The 26135-nt window shown below is 39.5% G+C and overlaps 1 protein-coding gene across 6 annotated transcripts in view; it reads right to left on the reverse strand.

Moving 5' to 3' along the window:
- Window positions 1-26135, reverse strand: part of pkp4 (plakophilin 4) — a 185508-nt gene that overhangs the window by 116290 nt on the left and 43083 nt on the right. For all 6 annotated transcript variants that reach the window (XM_059966497.1, XM_059966500.1, XM_059966498.1 and 3 more), the window contains one exon: window positions 8802-8914. In XM_059966497.1, coding sequence (XP_059822480.1) covers window positions 8802-8914 — 113 coding nt within the window. The remainder of the gene's footprint in view (window positions 1-8801; window positions 8915-26135) is intronic.

Below are 26135 nucleotides of genomic sequence, written 5' to 3' on the forward strand. Positions count from 1 at the left end.
CAATTAAAATTGTTATTCAACATTTGCAAAAAAAGGTTCACCAAGAAATAAACAAGAGGTTAAAATAACATTCATTTCTTGTAATTCCCCTTTGCAACCTTTTCCTCTATTTTGCTTTCGAATGTAATCCCTGTCACTTGACCCATTACTTCCTTCTACCCCATTACTTTCTTTGTTCTCAAGGGATATGGGGAAAGTGCAAATATATATAGTAACATCACAGAGAAGCTAACATCTCAATCAATGGGGAAAAGAAAACTAAAGGTATAAATTTTCTTGTTTACTCCTTATTAAGTCTTTCCCTATATGAGGGGTGATTGATAAGTTTGTGGCCTAAGGTAGTCAATTTTAGAAAACCTAGCACATTTATTTTTCAACATAGTCCCCTCCTACATGTACACACTTAGTCCAGCAGTCGTGGAGCGTACGGATCCCTTCTTTGTAGAAGTGGTCCACAGCGGAGTGATTGATAAGTTTGTGGCCAAGGGTAGAAGGAGATGAGTTATTCACTTCAAACTTTCTGCATTACCACTCAAAGAGTTGAACTGGATGTGCATGTAAAGAGAGCATCTTGGACCTCCCCGTGGTCCACAGCAGGGGTGATTGATAAGTTTGTGTCCTCAGGTAGAAGGAGATGAGTTAAACAGCTCTCGTTGAATGCACGTGTAGTTCAACTCTTTCTTTGAGTGATAATGCAGAAAGTTTGAAGTTAATAACTCATCTCCTTCTACCTTAGGCCACAAACTTATCAATCACCTCATGCTGTGGACCACTTCTGGAGGTCCAAGACGCCAACTTCTACAAAGAAGGGACCCGTATGCTCCACGGCTGCTGGACTAAGTGTGTAAACGTAGGAAAAATAAATATGCTAGGTTTTCTAAAATTGACTCCTTCTACCTTAGGCCACAAACTTATCAATCACCCCTCGTACATATTCTGAACATGCAACACAGACCCTTACCAGTTCTGATGGAAGTAGATTCTATCTGCTGACTGACTGAGTGTTTTCTACTTTTAATTCAGCACTCAAAGTATGACAATAAGAAAGGAAGATTTCCATTTTTGCATAATTTTTGCAAATAGAAGTCTATGTAATGAATTAAAATGGACAATGCTTCCAGTACACAATCCTGAGATAGACAAAGTGAAAATCAAACACTAAAGATGCTGGAAATCTAAAGTGAAAACATACTCAGTAGGTCAGGTTGTGTCTGTGGGAAGACAAGCAGAGTTAATGTTTCAGGTTAAAGAACCTTAATCAGAACTAGAAAGAAGACAAAAGAAGCTTGTTAAACTGCGAGGAGGGTGGGGTGTCTCTGACAGAAGGAAATCTGGTGAGCATGGAGATAAACTGTAAAAAAAAAGGTTATCTGATAAATGAGTGAATGGAAACAGAGAGTGAGAACATAGAAAGAGTGTTGCAAAAATGCAGTGCAGGAAGGCATGACTGCCAGTTGAGGTCGAGCAAATCTTCCACATCCAGATGATTCTAATACTGATTTCTACAATTTCAGGTAACTTGATTTCTCTGTTGTACATCTGTGATAATGGTTCACCTTTTCTGTTTCCTCCCCCATTCTCTTTATCTTTTCATTTTTGCCCTCTGGATTCAGAACAATTCAATCTGATAAATATTATAGAATCCATTCATGGAAATTTTGGGAAAGATAATATTAACTTATGAAACATGTCAGTAACCACAGAAACAAAGCTATCAATGTGCACAATCACTGTTATTATTTTTCCTTCTGTAAAGAGCTAAGTGCTGGATATACAATGGGTGCTCAGCTCAGAAGTTCAATGAGTCCCATTTGATAGAAACACACCATGACTACAAAATATACAAAAAAACCCCATCTTGGGATTGCATGAATTGCCTTGATTTTAGAATTTCAACTTCAGGGTTTTATATGTTGGGTTAGAAAAGGGCAGCCTTCAGCCTTCAATGAATAAAAAACAGAAAAGCTGCACGCTGTCAGACACTTCAGGTGACAGAAAAGTGTATAAAGGTGTCAATAAATAAAACATAATAAATAAAATATATAGCACTATACAAGGAAACAATTACAAAACATTGTGCACTAGCTAAGGAATGAAGACATACAAACAAGCTGGATGAACTCAGCAGGTTGGGCAGCATCCATTGAAATGAGCAGTCAATGTTTCGGGCTGAGACCCTTCGTCAGGACTGAAGAAGAAGGGGGCAGGGGCCCCATAAAGAAGGTGGGGGGAGGGTGGAAAACCAATCAGAGGAAAGATCAAGGGGTGGGGGAGGGGAAGCAGGGAGGGGATAGGCAGGAGAGGTGAAGAAGGAATCTAAGGGGAAAGCACTATGGGTAGTAGAAGAAGGCAGAATCATGAGAGAGGTGATAGGCAGCTAGAAGAGGAGACAGAGTGCAAGTGGGATGGGGGAAGGGAGGGAGGGAATTACCAGAAGTTGGAGAATTCAATGTTCATACCAAGGGGCTGAAGACTACTCAGACGGTAGATGAGATGTTGTTCCTCCAACCGGAGTTTGGCCTCATCATGGCAGTAGAGGAGGCCAAGTATGGACATATCCGAACGGGAATGTGAAGCAGAGTTGAAGTGGGTAGCAACTGGGAGATCCTGTCTGTTGTGGTGTACGGAGCAGAGGTGCTTGACGAAGCGGTCCCCCAATCTACGTCGGGTCTCACCGGTGTAGAGGAGGCTGCACCGGGAGCACCAAATGCAGTAGATTACCCCAACAGACTCACAAGTGAAGCATTGCCTCACCTGGAAGGACTGTTTGGAGCCCTGAATGGTGGTAAGAGAGGAGGTGTAGGGACAGGTGCAGCACTTACGCTCGCAGGGATAAGTACCAGGTGGGAGATCTGTGGGGAGGGGCGTGTGGACCAGGCAGTCGCAGAGGGAATGATCCCTGCGAAAAGCAGAGAGGGGTAGAGAGGGAAAGATGTCCTTACTGGTGGGGTCCTGTTGAAGGTGGTGGAAGTTGTGGAGGATAATATGCTGGATCTGGAGGCTGGTGGGGTGGTAGGTGAGGACAAGGGGAACATGGTCCCTGTTGTGGTGATGGGAGGATGGGGTGAGGGCTGAAGTGCGGGAAATGGAGGAGATGCAGGTAAGGGCATCGTTGATGACGGCAGAAGGGAAACCACGATTCTTAAACAAAGCAGCTCTGCTCCATCCGCCACAACAGACAGGATCTCCCGGTTGCCACCCACTTCAACTCTGCTTCACATTCCCATTTTGATATGTCCATACATGGACTCCTCTACTGCCATGATGAGGCCAAACTCAGGTTGGAAGAGCCACACCTCATATACCGTCTGGGTAGTCTCCAGCCCCTTGGTATGAGCACTGAATTCTCCAACTTCTGGTAATTCCCTCCCTCTCCCTTCCCCCATCCCACTTTCACTCTGTCTCCTCTTCTAGCTGCCTATCACCTTTCTCATGATTCTGCCTTCTTCTACTACCTATAGTACTTCCCCTTAGATTCTTTCTTCACCTCTCCTGCCTATCCCCTCCCCCACCCTTTGATCTTTCCTCTGATTGGTTTTCCTACCTCCCCCCACCTTCTTTATGGGGCCCCTGCCCCCTCCTTCTTCAGTCCTGACGAAGGGTCTTGGCCCGAAACGTTGACTGCTCATTTCAACGGATGCTGCCCGACCTGCTGAGTTCATCCAGCTTATTTGTATGTCTTGATTTGACCACAGCATCTGCAGTGTACTTTTTGTTAGCTAAGGAATGAAACTAGCTAAGGAAAGGAAGATACATTTCAACCTTCTACACTCAACATATCCAACTTAGTGCAGTAATCAACAGTCATAAAGACTGCAGAGCCATCTATCCCAAAGAGCTCCAATAGACTTATCCAGCAGACTTCAAATTTAGTCTTCAGTTTGAGGCTCCAAGAATCAAAATCAGGTTAATATCACTGGGACGTCATGAAATTTGCTGCTCTGCAGCAGTAGTACATTGCAATACATAATAAAAACCTATACATTATGATACATATACATAAAAAAAATAAATAAATAGTACAGAAAGAGATGAAAATAAGATATAGAGGAAGTAAAGGTTCATGGGTTCATTGTCCATTCAGAAATTTGATGGCATAGTGGAAGAAGCTGTTCCTGAAAAGTTGAGTGTGTGTCTTCACACTCCTGTACTTCCTCCTTGATGGTAGCAATAAGAAGACGGTAGACCTTGGGTAATGGAGGTTCTTAACGATCAATGCTGCCTTTTCGAAACATTGCCATTTGAAGGTGTCTGGGATGCTGGGGAGTCTTGTGCCCGCTATTTTGCTGCCTGAGTTTACAATTTTCTGCAGCTTTTTCCGATCCTGTGCACTGGCCCCTCCATACCAGACTGTGATGCAACCAGTTAGAATGCTCTCCCCATGATACATCTATAAAAAGTTGCAAGTGCCTTTGTTGACATAAAAATTCTCTTCAAACTCCTAATTAAATATAGCCACTGCAGTGCCTTCTTTGTAATTGCATCAATATGCTGGGCCCAGGATATATTCTCAGAGATGCTAACAGCCAGGAACTTGAAACTGCTCATCCTTTCCTCTTCTGATCCTTCGATGAGGACTAGTGTATGTTCCCTTGACTTCCCGTTTGTGAAGTCCACAATCAGTTCCCTGATCTTAATGACACTGAGTTCAGGGTCGTTGCTGCAGAAAGAGATGAAAATAAGATATAGAGGAAGCAAGTGTTCATGGGTTCATTGTCCATTCAGAAATTTGATGGCATAGGGGAAGAAGCTGTTCCTGAAACGTTGAGTGTGTGTCTTCATGCTCCTGAACTTCCTCCTTGATGGTAGCAATAAGAAGACGCTCAACCAGCTGATCTATCTAGCTCCTGTATGCCTCATTACATGAAATTCAGCCAACAAGAGTTGTGTGGTCAGAAATTTATAGATGGTGTTTGAGTTGTGCCTAGCCACATATTCATGGGTGCTGAAAGAGTAGAACAGTGGGCTAAATATGAATCCTTGAGGTTTGTCTGTATTGATGGTCAGTGAGGAGATGTTATTTCCAATTTGAATCAACTGTGGTCTCCTAGTAAAGAAGTCAAGGATCCAGTTGCAGAGGAAGGAACAGAGGCCCAAGGTCTGGAATTTGATGATTAAAACTGAGGTATGATAGTGCTGAATACTGAGCTGTAGTCAATAAACAGCAGCCTGACCAGGTGATCCAAGGCCAAATGGAGAGCCAGCGAGATTGCATCTGCTGTAGATCCACTGTGGAGATAGGCAAATTGCAGCTCTTCCAGGTTCTTGGTTAAGCAGGATGTGATTCTAGCCATGACCAAGCTCTTAAAGGGCACTGCGGTTAGCATGACACTAATACAGATCAAAGCACTGGAGTTTGGAGTTCAATTCCAGCATCATCTGTAAGAAGTCTTCCTGGTCGTCCTCCCTGTGCAATCTGTGGGTTTTGGCCTGTGCGTTCTTGGTTTCCTTGCACTGTCCAAAGATATACCAAGTAGGTTAACACATACAAACAAGCTGGATGAACTCAGCAGGTCAGGCAGCATCCGTTAACCTACCAAGTAGGTTAACTGGTCATGGTAAAGCATCCTGTGATTAGGTTAAGGTTAAATCAGGGTTGTTAGGTGGGTGCTGGGGTGGCACGGCTTGAAGGTCCAGAAGAGCCTATTCTGTACTGTATCACTAAATAATAAAAAATAAATAAATAAAACATTCCATCACAGTAGATATGAGCGCCTCTGGGTGACAGTCATTGAGGTAGCTCACCCTGCTCTTCTTGAGCACTGGTATGATTGTTGCCCTTTTGAAGCAGATGGGAAACTCCAACTGCAGCAGTGAGAGATGAAGATGTCCTTGAACACACCCGCCATTTGGTTGGCACAAGTTTTCAGAGCCCTACCATATGCATCATCAGGGCCTGACACCTTGTGAGGGTTCACCCTCTTGAATGATGTTCTGACGTCAGCCTTAAAGACAGAGATCTAAGGAGATTGAAACCTGTGTAAAAATCTAATGCTACAACACTGAAATGTGACATAATTTGATAAACTTGCACTTTTTAAAAGTAGGGATAATCTGAACACGTGACTGTTACCAGAATGGCAAAAAAAATTTATAAAATTTTAAGTTAAGTCAGGAAAGGACATTTGGATTGAAGCTGACCTGCAATTTACATCTAATATCAAGAAATCCATTTTCACTCAGAATTCACCACTTGAAATAGGTCATCAAAAATGCACGGACAGCAAGTAAAACACGAGGAAACACTTAACAAGTAACTGAAATTGGTGAATGACAGTACATTGAACTTCTGAGGAACAAAACTACTGGCTTTACTAATCCACAATCATCTAATAAGCAGATACAGTCTCATGACAAGCAACAATACGCTAGCTGATTTTCAGAATCAGCATATAGATTGAGGCAAAGCTGGTCAAAGATCTCCCAGCTGTCTAACGTCAATGAATCACAGCTAAGAACATGCCCCTTGTCCACTGGCCCAGTAGTCACTAAAAAGCAATTCGTTTTGCAAACAAAACTCACAATCACACATTGTGATCACCAAATGCAGCACATTAGAAGTGCAAGTGTTTTGTGACTTCGCCTGGAAAGACTGTATAGTGGGAAGAGGTGAAAGCACAAGTGTTACATTTCTTGTGATTGCAAGGGAAAATGCTGTAAGAATGTTCCAACATGATTCTCTACCAATGATTTTAAAATGTGCATGAGCAAATTTTCATCCTTGTCCAAAATCTGAACCTGGGGAAAAATACCTAGAATAAAAATTCTGGGCATCACTGATTGAAATTATGAGGCAAGTTTAATAATGCTAGCCATGTCTATTTTGAGAAGGCAGACAGATGGCACCTATTAAAAACTGCCTTGATCAGTTGGACATTTATGTGTACCATCTGCTTTATGATGCTGTTTTTAAGATGGGGGCTGAGGAATCTGAAATGCCATTCATGGAATGTTGCACAACCAATGGACTCACTTGCAAGGACTCTCCATCTCATGTTCTTGATATTTATTGCTTACTTATTTTTTTTTGTATTTGCACAGTTTGTTGTCTTCTACACTCTGGTCAAACGTCTTTCATTGATACTGTTATGGTCATTATTCTATAGATTTAGTGAGTATGCCCACAATAAAATGAATCTCAGGGTTGTATACGGTGAGATACGTATACTTTGATAATAAACTGAACTTCTCATGGGAAGAGCCAATCGTAGTTTTCCTTGGTAGATAAAGTCTTACTTCAGTATGTGACAAGACAGAAAGTAAGGGTCTCCAAAACCTTGCCCTGACTCCTTCCCGAGAACTTACAGATTTAGAATGTCAAAGTTATCACATTATTCTGCACTAAAATTCCTGGGAAGACATGGGATAGAGCTCAAACCTGTCTAGATTTCTCAGCTTTTATTTAGTAAGGACAGGGAGTGGGATGAAGTGGGGGAGGATCCAGAGTCACCTGAGCCTACACCTTGTTATATCAATTGTTTCATTTTTAAGTTTCTCTGATGTGTTTTCGAATATCTTGGGCATTTCATGCATTTATATATTTGGCAGATGGTAAATTTGGGGCAAAGCTAGAAAATGGGATGCTTCGGGCTAGCTAGGCAGGGTCTGCTAAGTATGAGTATACGGACACTATGAATAATGAATAGTGATTCTAAGTTATAGAATCAGGCAATAAAGATTTGGCTCTTATATTTTTAAAATATTTTTTATCCAAAATTATATTCTGCCAGGAAATTTCTGGTCAACCTTGGAGAAAAAAATGTTAAAGGATTCATGCAATATAATATTTTTTATTTTGTCCCAAATTAAATAGAATGATGTTAGACATAGAGTACAAGTTTGTTTCCCCTACAGAAGGCTACAATAAAGACATTGCTTGCCATCTAGCAACTTCGGATCTGTGTTAAGCAAAACTACCTCAATTAAAAAAACATTCAAAGTATAGAGCTATTACACCCCATTTTAATGCCATCAATCCCACCTTAATCATTAGAACACTGTATAATTCTGCATCACATGTAATATTGCATGTCCAATATTGTATATGGATACCAATGACAGCCAGTCTATGCTAGGCTGGTATGGTGACAAGAAAATGCTGCTTTCATCAATGCTCCCTTTGTTAACTCTTATGCATTTTAGAAGCATTATGCTCCCTGTGTTAGCTGTAAAGGACGATCTGTTTTCATACTATACTATAGTTTAATTGTTCTCTTGTTGAGCTGTTTTTTATTTACAGAGTTTATATTAGGTAATTGACTTACCAATTTGCTTTGGCATGTGTTCTACTTTTGATGGAATTAAGATTCCCAATAATACCAACTACTTATCAATATAGTATCAATAATACCAACTATTCATCAGTTTGGATTTAGTTTTTTCTTAACACAATAGGGAATAACTTTTGAAGCTAGAGGGTTACTGTTCAGGACTTCCCTAAAAAGCTTTTTAAGAAGGCTGAAATTCTGTTTGAACATTTCACTATTTCCCCACACTGGAATGTTCAAACGTGAAAACCAGCAATTTAACAAAATCATGTCTTCTTGCTGAGAATTCATCAAACTTACTGTATGAGTGAAAATAAAACTATACAGGCAATTCATATTGACTTGATAAACACTTAGTAAAGGTAACTAAAGTCATTACCATAAAAGACTTTTCTTCCCCCATGGAAATAAAACATGAATTGAAAATGTTGTTTCATTGACAGATGATTTGTACAGAGAAGAGTCAGTAACGTTTGGCTTACTCAGGCAAAACCAGGTATAATTAAAGCAAAAAAACAAAACACAGGTCTGTACCTGACACTTGCGCCACTTGGTGATTCAGTTCCCAGCTTGCATCTTTCAAGCTGATTTGCAACAATCTGCCGCTCCAACTCTAGCTCTCTTGTAAGCCTTTCAAATTGGAGCTCCTGCATCAAAGAGAAAAAGATAGTAAGTTCAACAAGCTAAGTAAAAATTGATTTGATTCTGTTGCATGCCTGAATGAATTCAAATTTACTTTAACGGCTGCATTCTACTTTGTCGGAAAACTGTTTATTCTCTTTTTACTCCTCCTACTCATTATCAACATCTATCCCCTGTGGCAAAATAAATCTCTTGTCAAAATCCTAATTTGTTGCATTCAGATTCCGAGATCTTAGCAAAAGATCAAACATTTCCTAATAATCTTACACACATACCTCTCAGCAATTACATGCAGCGTTCCAACAATCGCTACTACTGCAGCATGCAGTATATGACATGGTGGCTTGAACACAGAAATCCTTCAATTTTGTCTTTAAATGGAGGAAAAGACATCATCTACGCTTCCCTAGTGGTTATTTCCCATATTTCTAGCAATTTAATTATAACTTATTTTCAGTGTATAAATCAGCTAAAATGTCTATACTGATACCACTGTTGCAAGTAATTTCTGCCTGTTAAAAATATATTTTCAGACTACAGAGAGGGAGAGGGAGAGACGGAGAAAAAAACCCTCTGAACTCTATTGGCCAGATTCAGCAGCATAGCTTTACATCATAATAGCACCCTTCCCCAAAGCTGATCACATGTAAACTGTGCTGGAGAGAGATGAATACACAGGATTTGCAATTCATATAGTGTCATAAAAAAGTATCAGAAAGCAAAATGTACAATGTTAGGCTTTATCAGGAATCCAGATGCATACAAATAAAACTAGTTATTTACCTAATCATTTAGCAACAATATCTAATACCATTTTACTGCCATGATAATAGTTCTCATGCATACTAGATACAAACAGAAATCTCAGTTGATCTGAGGGTCAATCACAATTTTATTTTTATTCCAGACACAGTTCTGCTTTAATCTATTCATTGGTAGGGTGCAGAGGAACGGAATATGCAAAGAGCAATTGTACTATTTGCTGCCAGAGAAATACATACTGCCAATATCCCTGTTGAGGCAGAGGTTGTTAAGGAGGAGGTATCAATATCTGTTTGTTCTGAAAATAAACAAATCTCTTAATCTATTTGTAATACTTGGTGTGGAGATGGGAAGGGAGTTGGCACATTATGTCAAGGGCATGCCATCATACTCTAGACCGTCCAAGAGAATGATGGTCTTAGGAGAACAGGACAGTGGTAATAGTTACACCTTTGACCACAAAGTGGTTCAGAACAAACCCAATAATTACAGGCTGGTCAGAAACTATATTCATGATGCAGCTGATAGAAACAAAATGAGTTCAATAATAAATAGGGAATAGGAAACCTTTGAGTTAAATCAAGGAGATTCAGCATGGATTTATTAAAAAATCTGGAAAATTTAAAAAAAAATTTTGGAATTGAATTTTTGTTGAGGTATCAAGAAAAAGTTCATGAAAGCAAACTACTAAATGTCATTGTTATTGATTTCCAGAAGACATTCTGCATGCCGTGGTTACAGAGGAGATGATAGATTGCATAGCAGGAGAGAAATTTCTAAAGAAGTGAGTGGGGGCAGTTGGAACATTCTGTGTGCCACTGTTCCTGAGGAGACGTTTGAGTGTTTGTAATTAGGCCCTTGTTAAGGTCCAATAAAAAGGAGTTAAGTTTAAGCAGAGTGACCATTGTGTGAGTGGGGAGTTCAAACTGACTCATAGAAGCAATGAGGAGAGGCAAAGGCTGTAGGCACATTTCTTTTTCATTTATGTTTTCTTTCTTTCTTATTGCATAGTTAGAGCAATGGGATACCAGACAGGATAGTGGCATACTCCTCTTGCAGGATGTGGAAAGGCAGAGACCTTCAGTGTTCCTGTGGACGACAATGGCAAGGAGTGGATGTAGATGCAGCTCCTTTCAGAGCATGTTAAGGAATTAGAGCAGGAGCTGAATGAACTCTGGATCATTTGGAAGGCTGAGAGGTTGATCGAAGGGTGACACAGGGAGGTAGCTACACCCAACATGCAAGACGCGGTCAAATGGATGACTGTCAGGAGGGGAAAAAGTGGATAGGCAGCCAGTGCAGAGTACCGCTGTGGCGGCTGTTCTCCTCAATAGGTATACAGCTTTGGTACTCAGAAGGGAAGGGGGAGAAGAGGCAAGCCGTAGTGCTAAGGGGAACAGACAGGAGGTTCTGTGGACAAGAAAAAGATTCCTGGATGGTATGCTGCCTCCTGTGTGACAGGGTCAGGGACATCTTGGATTGAGTCCACAGCATTTTTAAGTGGCCCACATCAGTACCAATGAAATGGAGAGGAAGTGTGGCAAGGTCCTGCAAAGTGAGTTTAGGGAATTAGGTGCTAAGTTGAAGGACAGGACCGCCAGGTTTGTGATCTCAGGATTGCTACCATGCTACATGCTAGTGAGGCCAGAAGTAGGAATATCATACAGTTTAACAATTGGCTAAGGTGATGGTGTAGGAGGGAGGGATTCAGATTTTTAGATCATTGAGCTCTCTTCCAGGGAAGACGGTATGGACCTGATCTGAAGGGGGACTAATATCCTTGCAGGAATGTTTGCTAGTGCTGCATGGGTGAAAGGGGGTGGTTTAAACTACAACTGCAGGGAAGTGGGAATCAGAGTGCCAGTGCAGTTAGTGGAGTGGTTGTGGAGAAAGACAGTGTTTAGCCTACATAGAAAGTCAGGAATCGAAAGATTAAGCATGGTGGGACTAAAGTCATGAGTTGTGTATACTTCAGTGCAATGAGTTTTATAGGAAAGGTAGATGAGCTTAAGGCACAGATCAGCACAAGGCATTATGATGTTAGAGCCATTAATGACACTTAGTTGCAAGAGGAGCAGGACAGGAAGCTCAATATTCTATTGTTTAAGAATGGCTCTACAAATAAGCCAGGAAATTATAGGTTGGTGAGGTGACAATATAAGTGAGAAACTTAGTGGAAGGTATTCTAAAGGACTGGATATATAAGTACATGGACAGGCAGGGACTGATTAAGGAAAGTCAACATGGCTTTATGCATGGTAAATAAATGTCTCACCAATCAGTTTTTCAAGGAAGCATTCAGGAAAGGATGAAGGCAAAGTTGTAGATGTTGTCTAAATGACTTTAGCAAGGCTTTTGAAAAGGTCCTTTATGGGAAGTTGGTCAAGAAATTTCGGTCACTCAGCATTCAAAGAGGTAGTAAACTGGATTAGGCATTGGCTTTGTGGGAGAAGCTAGAGAGGTTGCCTCTCTGACTGGATGCTTGTGACTAACGGAGTGTTGCAGGATCAGTGTTGTCTCCATTGTTGTGTGTAATCTATAATTCATGTTCTAGATGATAATGTGGTAAACTGGATTAGCAAATTTGTGGATGACACCAGACTGCTCAATTAAGTGGTCTCCCCAGTCTACACCGAGTATCATTGATGTAGAGGAGGCCGCATTAGGACCACCGGATACAGTTTTGACCCCAAGAGAATTGCAAATGAAGTGTCATCGCACCTGGAAGGACTGTTTGGAGCTCTGAATGGAGGTAAGGGAAGAAGTGTAGGGACAGGTGTAGCACTTCAGAATTAGAATTAGGGTTATTATCACTGACACAACTGAAAGTTGTTGTTTTGCAGCTGCAGTACACTGCAATATACAGTTGCAAAAAAGTTTGTGAACCCATTGTAATTACCTGTTTCTCTGCATTAATTGCTCAAAAAATGTGGTCTGATCTTCATCTAAATCACAACAATAGACAAACACAATCTGCCTAAATTAATAACACCCAAACAGTTGTACTTCTTCTTAATACCGACACCACCATTTAAACAAACACGGTCTAGATTTTTAAAAAGTACGTGAACCTCTAGGGTAATGCCTTTGGCAAAAGCTATTAGAGCCAAATGTTCCAACAATGAGATGAGATTAGAGGTGTGGGTTGTAGAGGTGCATAATTTTTGTTCATCTTTTATTTAAGGTGGTAAGGATAATACCAAGAAAAGTAATATTCTATTAGTGTAGTCTTCCTGAAAAACAATGAAGATTTATGAACTCAATTAAAAGGACTCCAAAAATCAATTGTGCTTTAAATCATTGGATTGCCAGACCAAATATGAAACCTGTACTCCCAGCTCTTAGGATCTTGTGCCCTGCCCTATAAAAACACACAAAGTTACTTCTGCTCTTCTCAAGAAAGATCTATTTATGTGCACCATACCTCGATCAAAACAACTTTCAGAGGACCTTAGAAGAAGAACTGTAGAGATGCATAAAGCTGGAAAAGGCTACAAAAGCATTTCTAAAAACCTGTGTGTTCAATCAGGCCACAGTAAGAGAAATTTTCTATAAATGGAGGAAATTCAGTACTGCTGCTACTCTCCCTAGGACTGGACATCCTGCAAAAATCAGAAGAGCACATACATGTGCAATGCTGAAGGAGGTGAAAAAGAACCCAAGGGAAACAGCAAAAGACCTGCAGAAATCTCCAGAACTTGTTAAAGTCTCTGTTCATGTATCCACTATAAGGAAAACACTGAACAAAAATGGTGTTCATCGAAATACACCATAGAGGAAACCACTGCTCTCCAAAATAAAAACATTACTTCATCTCTCAACTTTGGAAAGAACCACCTGGATATTCCACAATGCATCTGGGACAATCTTCTGAAGGCAGATAAGACAAAAGTTGACCTTTCTGGTAGAAATGCACACCACAATGTTTGGAGGAAAATGGGCATTGCATGCCAACACCAAAATCTCATCCCGTCTGTGAAGCATGGTGGAAGGAGCATCATGGCTTGGGGCTACTTTGCTGCCTCAGCACCTGGATAGCTTGCAATCGTTGAGGAAACAAAGAATTCAAAATTGTATCATGGCACTTTACAGAAGTGGTTCATTACCTGAAGCTTAACAGAAGTTGGAAGATGCAACAAAACACTCATCTGAAACACAAGAGTAAATCAACAACAGAATGGCTTAAAAAGAAGAAAATTTGTGTGTTGGAATGGCCAAATCAGAGTCCAGACCTTAACCCAACTGAGATACTAAGGCATGAGTGGAAGAGGGCTATTCATGTAATGTATCCTGGAAATATTGATGACGTGGAACAGTTTTGTGTGGAATAATTGTCTAAAGCTTTTGTATGGAATATTGTCTAAAATTCCTCCTTGCTGTTGTGCAAGTCTGATCAGCTGCTACAGGAAACATTTGGTGGAGGTTACTGCTGCTAAAGGAGGTTCTATCAGTTATTAAATACAAGTGTTCACATAATTTTTCCAGCCTGGACGGTGAATAATTAAACAACGTATTCTATAAAGACCATAAGAGATAGGAACAGGATTCAGCTATTCAGTCCATAGTCTGCCCTGCCGTTCCATCATGGCTGATCCCAGATCCCACATCCCACACAACCCCATACACCTGCCTTCTCACCATATCTTTTGATGCCCTGACCGATCAGGAAACTATCGACTTCTGTCTTAAATATACCCATGGACCTGGCCTCTACAGCAGTCTGGCAGAGCATTCCACAGATTCACTATTCTCTGGCTAAAAAAAAAATTCCTTACCTCTGTTCTAAAAGGTCACTCATCAATTTTGATGCTGTGCCCTCTACTTCTGGATACCCCCACCATAGGAAAGATTCTCTCCATATCCACCCTATCTAGTCTTTCAACATTTGATAGATTTTACTAAGATCTCTTTGCATTCTTCTATATTCCAGTGAACACAGGCTTAGAACTGCCAAACACTCCTCATTTGTTAACCGCTTCATTCCCAGAATCATCCCCATGAACCTCCTCTGGACTCTCTCCAATGACATCACATCCCTTCTGAGATATCGGGCCTAAAACTGTTGACAATACTCCAACTGCAGCCTAACTTGTGTCTTATAAAGTCTCAGAATTATCTCCTTGTTTTTATATTATATTCCCTTTGGAATAAATGTCAACATTGCATTTGCCTTCTTTACCACAGACTCATCCTGTAAATTAACCTCTGGGAGTCTTGCATGAAGACTTAATTATGACTTAGATGACGATCAGGCCACATTTTATCAGTAATTACTGTACCAGGTAATTGCAAAGAGTTCACAAATTATCTTGCATCTGTATACAGTATACAATAAATTATAAGAAACATGCATATAAATTGAATAAGTAAAAAGAGAGCAAAAATGGTTGCCCATTCAGGAATCTGATGGCAGAAGGGAAGAAGCTGTTCCTGAAATGTTGAGTGTTCAGGTTCTTGGATCCTCTTCTGTGGTAATAATAAGAGGGTTTGTCCTGGGTGGGGGTCCTTAATGATGGATGCTGCTTTTTTGAGGCATCACTTTTTGTTAATGTGGAGACTCATGCCCATGATGAAGCAGGCTGAGATGGTGATGTAATCAATTAGAATGCTCTCCAATGTACATCTGTAGAAATCTGCTAGAGTCTCCTCAAACTCCTAATGATATATAACCACTGGTGTACCCTCTCTGTAATTGCATTAATATGTTGGACCCAGTATAAATTTTCAGAGATATTGGCACCTAGGAATTGCAAGCTGCTCAACCTTTCCATTACCGACGCCCCAATGTGCACTGATGTGTATTCCCTCAATTTTGCCTTTGTGAAGTTCACAATCAATCCCTTGGTCTTACTGATGTTGAGAGCAACATTGTTGTCGCTAAACCAGTCAATCCATTTCACTCCTGCACACCACCTCTTCATCATCTGAGAATCTGCCAACAACAGCTGTGTATTGGCAAATCCCTTGCCCTGCTTGTGGGGCAAGTGCCAGAATGGAGATCAGTGGGGAAGAATAAATGGACAAGGGAGTCACGTAGAGAGCAATCTCTACAGAAAGTAGAAGGTTGGCGGGAGGGTGAGGAAGGGGAAAAATTTTTAAAAGACAACTATATTAGCAACTATTTGCACTAATGAATAATTGGTTCAACTATTTTATAGAATTTATCCTCCAATAACTAGGGTAAGTTTGGATGCAAACAAATTTATAATTTTATCAATAAACCATTTTTCAAAAACTAAAACTCCTAAATACAACTAGATTAATGACATGAAAATATAAATTTTGATGCATCATTCAATAGGTAGTTTTCACTGGACATTTAATATTACCTTTATTGATTATCTGATCTTTTAGAAATCAAGATTTCACTTAACCACTTTATGCTCTTTACCTAAACAAACATTTATTTAAAAAGTATGAGGCATTTTGATGTACTGTACAATCAGTTAATAAATTCTGCTGTTACACATGTATTTACCCCTTTTCATTTACATTTTATTTTCACAATGTTCTGCAATGTCAGTGTTCTGTGATTGCAACTAATCTGAGTTCAACTCACTTTTATTTTAAGCTAACAACAGGCAGATTCAAACAACACTGATGGCACATTTATTTAGCAATACAGCACGGATTAGGCCCTTCTAGCTGTGCTGCCTCAGCAACCTGAGACAAACCTGATTACCCCTAACATAATCACAGGACAATTTACAAAGGCCAATTAACCTACCCAGTACATCTTTGGATTGTTAGAGGAAAACGGAGGACCAGAGAAAACCCATACATTTCATGGGGAGGGTTTACAGAGACTCCTTACGGAATGGCACAGGAATTGAACTCCGGAATGCCCAAGCTATAATAACGTTGTGTTAACCTCCACGTTAACATGACACCCACTAATCATTGCTACATATTGAAAAACAAATTTATAAATGAGTCTCAAACTTTAAAAGGCATGCTTGTTTAAATAGAAAGAAGGAATGGTTCTGAATGATAGGCAAATAAACTTAAATCGTTTTGAACTTTCCAAAAACTCCAGCCCCAACTTTCAAGATAAATATTCTTCCACTTGCATTCCAACTCTGCTGTTCTGTTTGGTTTTGGATCCAACTGTTTAATTCTTAGACTGTTAAATGGTTACTTTCTTTGCAGTTTAACAATTAATAGTCTGCTTGTATTTTATATCATTATACAAGTAACTGCTTCCTAGTGGACACAGTATGTATATACTGCTGTTTAATATAACTCCTACTGGTCACACTGGTATAAATCTGGAAGTTTTTCTTGGTTTAGTATTATTTGAATAAGAGCTTTCTCATTAGTTTTATCTACAAATTTGAATAGAATTTTCTTTTTTTGCAGTATAAAAGGAGCTGCACCATGAGGTAGAATGATCTTGGATCTTTTGAATCTCCTTCTCTTCAAATTGTTGACCTCTATCACTGTCTGTGTTCAACTCTCTTCTATTAATGTTTAACAAAATGATTGTGAAGCAACCAGTTTTGTGCCTTTTTCCTGACTTCTAAAAGAACCTCAGATTAAAGCATCAAAATCCAACAGTGGGGAACCAATTTGAATATCTCACACGAGAAATCCATTTGAATATTCTGCACAAGATTGATGCTTCGGGATTTATTTCAATGGGCAAAAATATCACCTGTGGAAGAGTTAGGAGGCTGTAGCAATTAATTAGCTTTTGGACTTCTTCAGTGATTCACCTCAAACCAGTCCTTTTGATTTCTGATAGAAAACAGAGTCTTGTTACTGATGCTACTTATGATAGACTTCATGGCAGTCCAGAAAATTTGGAGCACCAATTGGTCATGGGTTGTCTGATTATCTGTGAAGTGTTACAAAGAATTCACCTGATGAAGCTTCTGAGAACTTCAACATTTTTTTTTGCATATTTCTGTTTTCAGTTGCTTTGAGGTCACGCTAATGAATATAATGAAAATTTCGTGACACATGCTGGTGATAATAAACCTGATTCTGATAAACATTATTAAATTATGCTGCAGAACAAATGATGGATATAACAATCAAATTTTTTTTTTATTTATCTTGGAGGATTCACACATGAACCATGTGTAAGATTTGACCAGTTCGTCATCACGAGTAGTAGGACACCTTAGAGCTCTTTTACTCAGACACGTGCCAGTGCCTGGACAGAGGTGTTGCAATAAAGTCTTATCCATGTCTCTCTGAAGTCATTCCCTCCCCTGGCCAAATATGCTTTGCCAGAGAATTGTACGTGTTCCTGGATCTGGCACAAAATCCACTTTGGCAGATTGAGTTGTTTCCCTCAGAGATATGGCCCAGTAGTTTTCCAAGGATTGTGTACATCATCCTTAGTCCTCTATGTAATCTGTAATATGACTACATATGCCAAGGCCAGAGGCATGCCAAGAGACACACCACAGTCCCATTTCAGAGCATGTTAATGAAATGTCAGACTAACCCCTTTGTCATACAAAAACCCACCAAATGAAGATGCCATTCTTCTCCTTGTTTGCCATTCCTGAAGATAAACCTGACATCCAGTTATTTAAGCTGTTATAAAGTCTTACATAAGGTATTATGCAAATCTCAAAGCACCTAGATCTCTGTGCTATGATTGTAGAGTAAAATTCAAATTTCTTCCTTGTAGGGACTTCAATTTCAGGAGTGCAAACTCCTGCACAATTTCTTTAATGTGGAATAGGCACTGCACATCAACTACATTACTACTTAATAAAGCAAAACTTTGTTCCAGCAAGAAAGGGCCCAAAGCAACCAGAGACCAAACCTGACAAGCATGAACACACATACACATAGATGCTCATCAATGTGGGCTCAGGCACTAATACCTTTACCAACTGTCACTCATGTCCCACTGCCCCATAAATGATTCTTGATTTCAATAATGCTCTTGTTCTCTAACCTGAGAACCCACCCTTCCAATTTTGGATGTTGTTTGTTGATGGGAATAGTGGGATAACAACTTGCTGAAAACCTTAGCAAGATATTGGATTACTCTGAACTGACAGATTCAAATGGTCAAACTGATTTTCTGTTGCAAGGAAATATGATATACAGTACCTATATAGTATTCACCTCCCTTGGAAGTTTTATTGTTTTACAACATTGACTCACAGTGGATTTAATTTGTTTTTTTTTGAACAATCAGCAACAGAAAAAGACTCATTCAAAGTGAAAACTGACCTGTACAAAGTGATCCAAATTAATTATAAATTCAATCAGTTATTTTGTGTTTTATCTAAGAATTTACCCCCCCCCCCTTAATATGACACAACAAATCACACTGGTGCAGCCAATTAGTTTTAGAAGTCACATAATTAGTTAAATGGAGATCTGCTTTTGGAGAAGTGACATTTTCAGGTTTGCAAGTAATTGCTGTAGTAGGTTCTAGAAGCTCTACTGTCAGGAGCTTAAAAGGCACTTGGGTGACCCCTTCAGCTTTCTTCCTCCCCACCACTTGCACACACTTTCCAGCTACTATGCAGTAATTGTTTTTTTTAAATGCTGTTTCCTAAACTTGGAATTCCTTCCTTTGATATGGAAGGCATAGGTGTAAAGGATTATTGCAAGTTAAATTTAAACTTTGTATTGTAAAAAATTACTTTTTAAATATTAAAATTCAAGCTGTAAAGTTTCTGAACGTCAGTACATTGAGCATATCTTACAGCTAGCCAAGTCAGCGAACATCTTAATGGGGTGCCTGTTTTGTTTTATAAAGTATGTGTGCAAGCTTGCATGCACTACAAGACTTCTTAAATCAGAATCACATTTGTTATCACCGACGTATTTATGAGATGTTATTTTGTAGGAGTACAGTACAATACATCAAAACTGCAACAAGTTATAAAAAGATAACTAGTGCAGGAGGAGTAGTGTGGTAGTGTTCATGGATCAGTCAGAAATTTGATAGTTGAGGGGAAGATTGGCTCTGAAAACAGTAAATGTCAGCCTTCAGACACAGATACCTCCTCCCTGACGTTAGCACAGTTGACTTTCACTAATCTGACTACCTGTAATCCGGCTCCTTCGAAAAACCAGCACTGATTTCAAATTTTCAGCGCAACTGTAATTTCAAATTTCCCGGGCGGGCCACCATACCAAACTGCTGTGCATTGTTTTGGTTCCACTAGATCTGTTCACATGTTGGCGCACTCTTGTAAGTGCAGACAGGTGATTCCTGCTCGTTTTCCTGCATTTATTAATATCATTTGCATGAGGAGCATCCGCTCAGCACCTGCGCGTCTTACCCACCAGTGGCTGGGGAGCTGGCACGTGCTGGCTCGGTCCACCTTCTTGCCCGCCTGCCAGCAGTTGCACACTGCCCTCCGGCATCGCCTGGCCAGCGCGCCTTTCTCTTCTGCCTATGACCTCAGATCAGACCCGCTGAATTTAAGCATATTACTAAGCAGAGGAAAAGAAATTAATGAGGATTCCCTCAGCCGAGTACCTGGCCACCTGGCAGTTGCATGAAATGTGATGTATAGAAAACCTCCTTTCTCCGATTTCTGCTTCTGCTCACCCAGATGTGCTGCAACCAATATCAACAGTTTTTGAAGAAATTGTTGTGCCAGTTTCAGCACCAATTCCTGATGCTTCACTCATTTTTCTAGATGAAGATGTTGATAATCCTGACAACCCCACACTTGCAGACATGTAACTTTGCCTAAAGGTATGTTAAACGTCTCACTTTAGAAGCATAAGTATTCAACTGTTCTGAGTAAGCTAATTCCTGTACCATTTATTTTATCCGTGCCTCTACATTATATTACTTTATTAAAATTTCACTTGCTACTCATTTAATATTTCTGTTTCATTATTATCTAACTTGTACTGATTTACATGATATTTTAAAGGTAAGAAGAGGCAGTTAGCTATTGCTTAATATGATCCTTCTGTAATTCGGCTTTTTCATTAATCCGGCACTCCTCAGGTCCCAATGGTGCCGGATTATAGAAGGTTGACCTGTACTGAAAAGAGGGCATGTTGTGGCATGTGAGGGTCTTTATTAATGGCTGCCACCTTTTTGAGGTAATGTAAGCTACCAGCTGGTTTGATATTGCAGATGGTGAACAGCCTTAAGTTCCTCAGCATACAAATCACCAAGGATCTCACGTGGTCCGTACATACCAGCTGTGTAGTGAAAAAAAAAGCACATCTTTCACCTCAGACAGTTGAAGGAGTTTGGCATGAATCCCCAAATCCTAAGGACTTTCTACAGGGGCACAACTGAGAGTACCCTGACTGGCTGCACCACTGCCTGGTATGGGAACTGTACTTCCCTCAGTTGCAGGACTCTGCAGAGAGTGGTGTGAACAGCCCAGCGCATCTGTAGATGTGAACTTCCCACTATTCAGGACATTTACAAACAAAGGTGTGTAAAAAGGGCCCAAAGGATCATTGGGAGCCCAAGTCAACCCAACCATAAACTGTTCCAGCTGCTACCATCCAGGAAATGGTACAACAGCATAAAAGCCAGGGCCAACAGGCTCCAGGACAGCTTCCTTCACCAGACCATCAGATTGATTAATTCACACTGATACAATTGTATTTCTATGTTATTGTGACTGTCCTGTTGTACATTCTATTTATTACAAATTACTATAAATTGCACATTGGATATTTAGAAAGGGACATAATATAAAGATTTTAACTCATGTATGTGAAGGATCAAGAAATAAAGTCAATTCAATTCAAATTCAATTCCAACATAATGTTCAAGTTTCATAAAATGCTGCCTGATTCTCTCCATGTGAAGAGCACAGATGTCCATTTCATGGCAGGAATAGGGGATTCAACTTTCATCTGGTGTAAATCTGAGCACAAACACAAAAATCTTATGGTGTTTTCCTGATTTACACTTTCAAATGCAAACTAAACTTATGAATTCCCAATTAGAATTTTAAAAAGTTATAATTTAACTAGGTTATCAAGAGGCAAACTTAGATTTCCAGAGTTTGTTTCTGTACATGTTTATTCATATGAAACTCTGATGGCTAATCAGAACTAAATATATAGAGAATCCCAATGACATGTGCAGGCAAACTACTGCTGTGCCTTTCAGATAAATTTTGCAAGTCAATTTTCCACTGAGGGGTACTCAAATTTTCTTACAAGCTGGGCCATTCCTGAGGTTAGACTGAAACACAGCCTTCTACTCAAGCCAGCACCACAGATGGTCCAGAACTGAAGCAAGTGTTTCCACAGCATGGAGCTGAATGGGGAAGTGCCAAACTCCATACATGCAAGCTTCACGACTGCCAACCTAATACTGCCTCAGATTAGATGTGATACATATACAGTGGCCCTGTAAAAACAGATGAAAAATAATGAGGAGATAAGTGATGTTATTATTTTGATTTAATTGCAAATTTAAGAGCATCTGCAGGTTATTATATTATTTTTAATTATGAAGCCCAGAGTTTGAATTTCCCATCACCACTCTTCAAAAGGAATTTACAAAATTCACTCATAGCAGTGACTGGAACTGAGGATAAACTGCTAAGACAGTTAAGAGGGTTGTGAAACACAAGGCTAATATGGAAGCCTGGTGGGTACTTTTATAAGTTACTCACCAGTCTGTTCCATCCTCTGCTTACGAGGAGCCGCAAGTGTGCTTCTGCTGCAGGGACCCAAGATTGTCAGCATCAAAGACTAGAGATTCCTAGGAATTTATGGGGATGATGCTTTTCTTCAAGAAAGCTTTTAAGTACATCTTAAGTTTCAGGAGGCTGGTGTCAGATTTGTAAACAAGTTGGTCCCAATCTTGGAAGCTCTGGATGAAGTCAAAGAGCACTTATAAAAGAAAGCGCTCTGCTTACCAAATGAAGACAAATTGATCCTTGTTGGTGACTTCAATGTCAGTGTGAAGAGGGACTCAATCCTCTACCAAGGTGTGATCAGCAGGGAAGGAATAGGAACCAACTCTCCAACAGTGTCATTCTCTTGACAATAGGCACGAAGCATGGCTTTGTAATTAAACAGGCTATTATGACAAGGACCTCAGAACACTGCCGGTTTAAGGACTTGCACGTGCCAAGTTTGATTACTGTCTGAACAAGGGACTTAAAGATGACTACCACCTGTGCCATGACAAGCACCAATGACTGCTGAATCTCCTCTATGACCTCTAACAACATAGCCTCAAAACAACAGCTGCATCACATGATGACCAATATCAAAGTTAAGAACAGGTAGCTCAACTCACTTAGTGCTATACCAACCCTGCCTGTAGGGACTGTCAGGTATTTACAGCTGCTCTGAAATCCATTATAATTGACACCTATAAGGAGACTTGGCCTCTCTATCAGGAACAATCAGGATGGAGAATGACGTAAATCAAGAATTATAAGTGCAAGTGATTCCGAGATTGGGAACTCCGTCATTCAAAAGGGGGAAAAAAAATGCTTTGACTATACGGACCAGAACCAGCAAACAGAGTTAACCTGAAGATCAAATGAAGAGAGTAAAAAGAGACTCAGACATCTCACTGTATAATTTCTTTAGTGCAGAATACAGGATAAACACTAACAGACCTGGATATATTCCAGAATCAATAATTAGGATGAGGTTTAACATCACTGGCATATTCATGAAATTTGATCTGTGGCAGTCATACGTTGCAATACATAATAAATATACTTTAATATCATTATTAAAAAAGTTAAATATGTAGTGCAAAAAGAGAAAAAAGTATTAACAGTGGTCAAGGGATCAAAGTCCATTTCACTTACTACAAATTGTACAAATCATTTTTATCCATGTGATCAGGAACTATACACTTATCCTCTTTAATTGTTTTTATATAATAGTTTATAAATAAACTAACATATCCTGCATTCCTTAAAAACAATCAAGCTAAACATTTAGAGTATGGGTAAGCTGTCAACATTAATTTATTCATCTGTAAAGGGAATCTAGCCAAGGTAGAGTTATGCTACGTTAAGGCATTAATTGAGAAATACTCAGTTTTCATTGCACTCTTAAACACTAGTAGATCAGTTTTTTTTTCACAAAGGAAAATTTCTCTGCCTTCATCAGAATTAATTACATTTTCATACAGTACTGTGCAAGTCTTAGGCACATGTAAAAAAATTCTGTAAAGCAAAGATGATTTCAAAAATAATGAAAAGTTTCTAAATATCAAAAAAGTTATAAAGAGCAGTAGGCAGTAAAAAAAAACACAAAATCAAATCAATAGGTACACTGGTGTGCAGTTTTATAAGAGAAAAAAAAAATCGGCTGGTAGGTTGTTCTAAACATCTTGGAGAACTTGCCACAGTTCTTCTGCAGACTCTGGCTGTCTCACTTGCTTCTGTCTCTCCAGGTAATTCCAGACAGCCTCCATGTGATGTTGAGATCCAGGTTCTGTCATGCCATCTGGAACCATACAAAATTAATCTAGGGTGCCCAAGACTATTGCACCATACTGCAAGTTACAGTGGATTCCAGTTAATTGGGACACATTGGGGCCAGTACATTTCAGCCCAATTAAGCAGCTGCCCCAGTTAGCCAAAGTTTCACAGAAATAGATAAAACAGGTATTTAAAAAAAGATGAACTGATGCAATTATATATTTAAATGAAATACAGGACTGAATTAATGCACTACCAGTAATACTACAGTATTGTAAAACTACTATCTTCCTATGGTTAGTGGAAGAATTTATCTAGTGTATGCAATGAACAAAAATCAGTACAGCCAGTACAGATAATTGCAATATGCAATATTTATATGAACAATTGCAATCTCCAACCCTTCATTTTCATTGTAACATTCAAGATGATTGTCAATATCTTCATATTCTTTGTAGTTCATAACCTGAAGCTGTGAAATTGTTTCATTTTCACTCCCTGCTGTTTCTGGCACCTCTAAGCCAGAATGATTGAAACCACAGTGAGCAAAACTGCTCAGAATAGTCTTACTGCTTATTTCGTACCAACCACCAATGACAAAAATACAAAAATCACTTTTTTTTTGAACAAAACAAATGCAACAGACACCTTAAAAACTGTTTGCTTTTAGCACTGTGTAGTTTCTAATGGCCACACAAGTGTAGTCGGACTCATGCTTGTTAGAATCTATTCAGCAAATCTCCTTTCCCAGTAGATCAGCAGTAGGTCCCTACTAAACGAAGGGAATCCTGGCAATTTTCTCAATGTGTTTTTGTTCTTTAAGAGTTACCACAAATGAGAAGCTACTCCGATTAAATGATGGCCTAATTAACCAGAATCCACCATAATATGTTTAAGCTCCTCTTTGGGCTTGTCCCACCTCTAACTCTCCTGATTCCATAACCCTGTAATGAGATATAAAAGGAAAGGGGCTTGAAGTCTGGGTAGAGAAATGTGAAATCAGGCAAGCATATATCGGCTTGATCCTGGTTTCCCAAATGCACGTAAGTCTGTGGTGTCTTAATGAACAAAATTTACTACTGCAAGCATACTCACAGCAGACCAACAGCACATCTAACCACTCAAAATAAAGAGACTGGAGAGGTTAAAAAAGTAAGCAAGAGCAAGTTCAATCCTAGTATAACTGCCCCCCCCCCCCACAAAAGTGTTTGCACTACTCTGCATATTCTTCTCACATTGATATCCTACCATGCAAACATCAACTTGACTTTTGATCACTGGCCAAATAATGGAATGCAATATACATTGATCTTCTTAGACACCAAACAAATTCAATCCGACCAAGTACAGTCAATGAAACCAGTACTTCTGCATTTCACATTCAACAGGAAGAATTCTAGGGAATGCACTTTAAAAGGGAAGATTGGCTGAAGGAACAAAAGGAGTGCCCATGCCTTGAGGTTTGAAGCATATTGCCCATTATACCAGAATCAGGAAAATACAGCAAGACCAGTATTTTTCCATTAGCATTTCCTGGCAATGTTTGGTAAAACTGGCAAAATCTTCAGGTGGCAGGTAAGATTACTTAACTTAAAACTGTGTTAATCAACTATTTTAAATAGAAAATAATGACTAACCCTGGAGATTATTTTAAAAAATGGCTAGCTGTCCCCGCCTTTCCCTGGTTAGGCAAAAAATTATTTATGCGTGGGGGAAAATAGACAAGTCCTAACTAAAGTCTTAATAGTTCACTTATTGCTAAGACCTGTAGGCTTTATCATTGTCAACCATTCCAAATTCTGGAATGATACCAATCAGAACAAATATAATTAAATTTTGGAACTCCTGTTATTTTGGTTCAATATATCCTAGTTTATTATTTCAAGAAAAGAAAGGTTTCATTGTCTAAAAAAAACAATTTTCAGTCTTTTCAAATACAAGCCATCTTCTGGTCACAAATTCCTGATATAAGGATAACCCTTCATAGGAATGAGCTCCAAAATGCTATTAAATTCAGAAGACTGATGTACATGCATTTCTTCTTATGAACAGTAGAGCTAGTTTCCTATCACTCCTGACAAAGGGTCTCGGCCTGAAA

This window comes from Hypanus sabinus, chromosome 4 (genome assembly GCF_030144855.1).
Source record: "Hypanus sabinus isolate sHypSab1 chromosome 4, sHypSab1.hap1, whole genome shotgun sequence".
Lineage (NCBI taxonomy): Eukaryota > Metazoa > Chordata > Chondrichthyes > Myliobatiformes > Dasyatidae > Hypanus > Hypanus sabinus.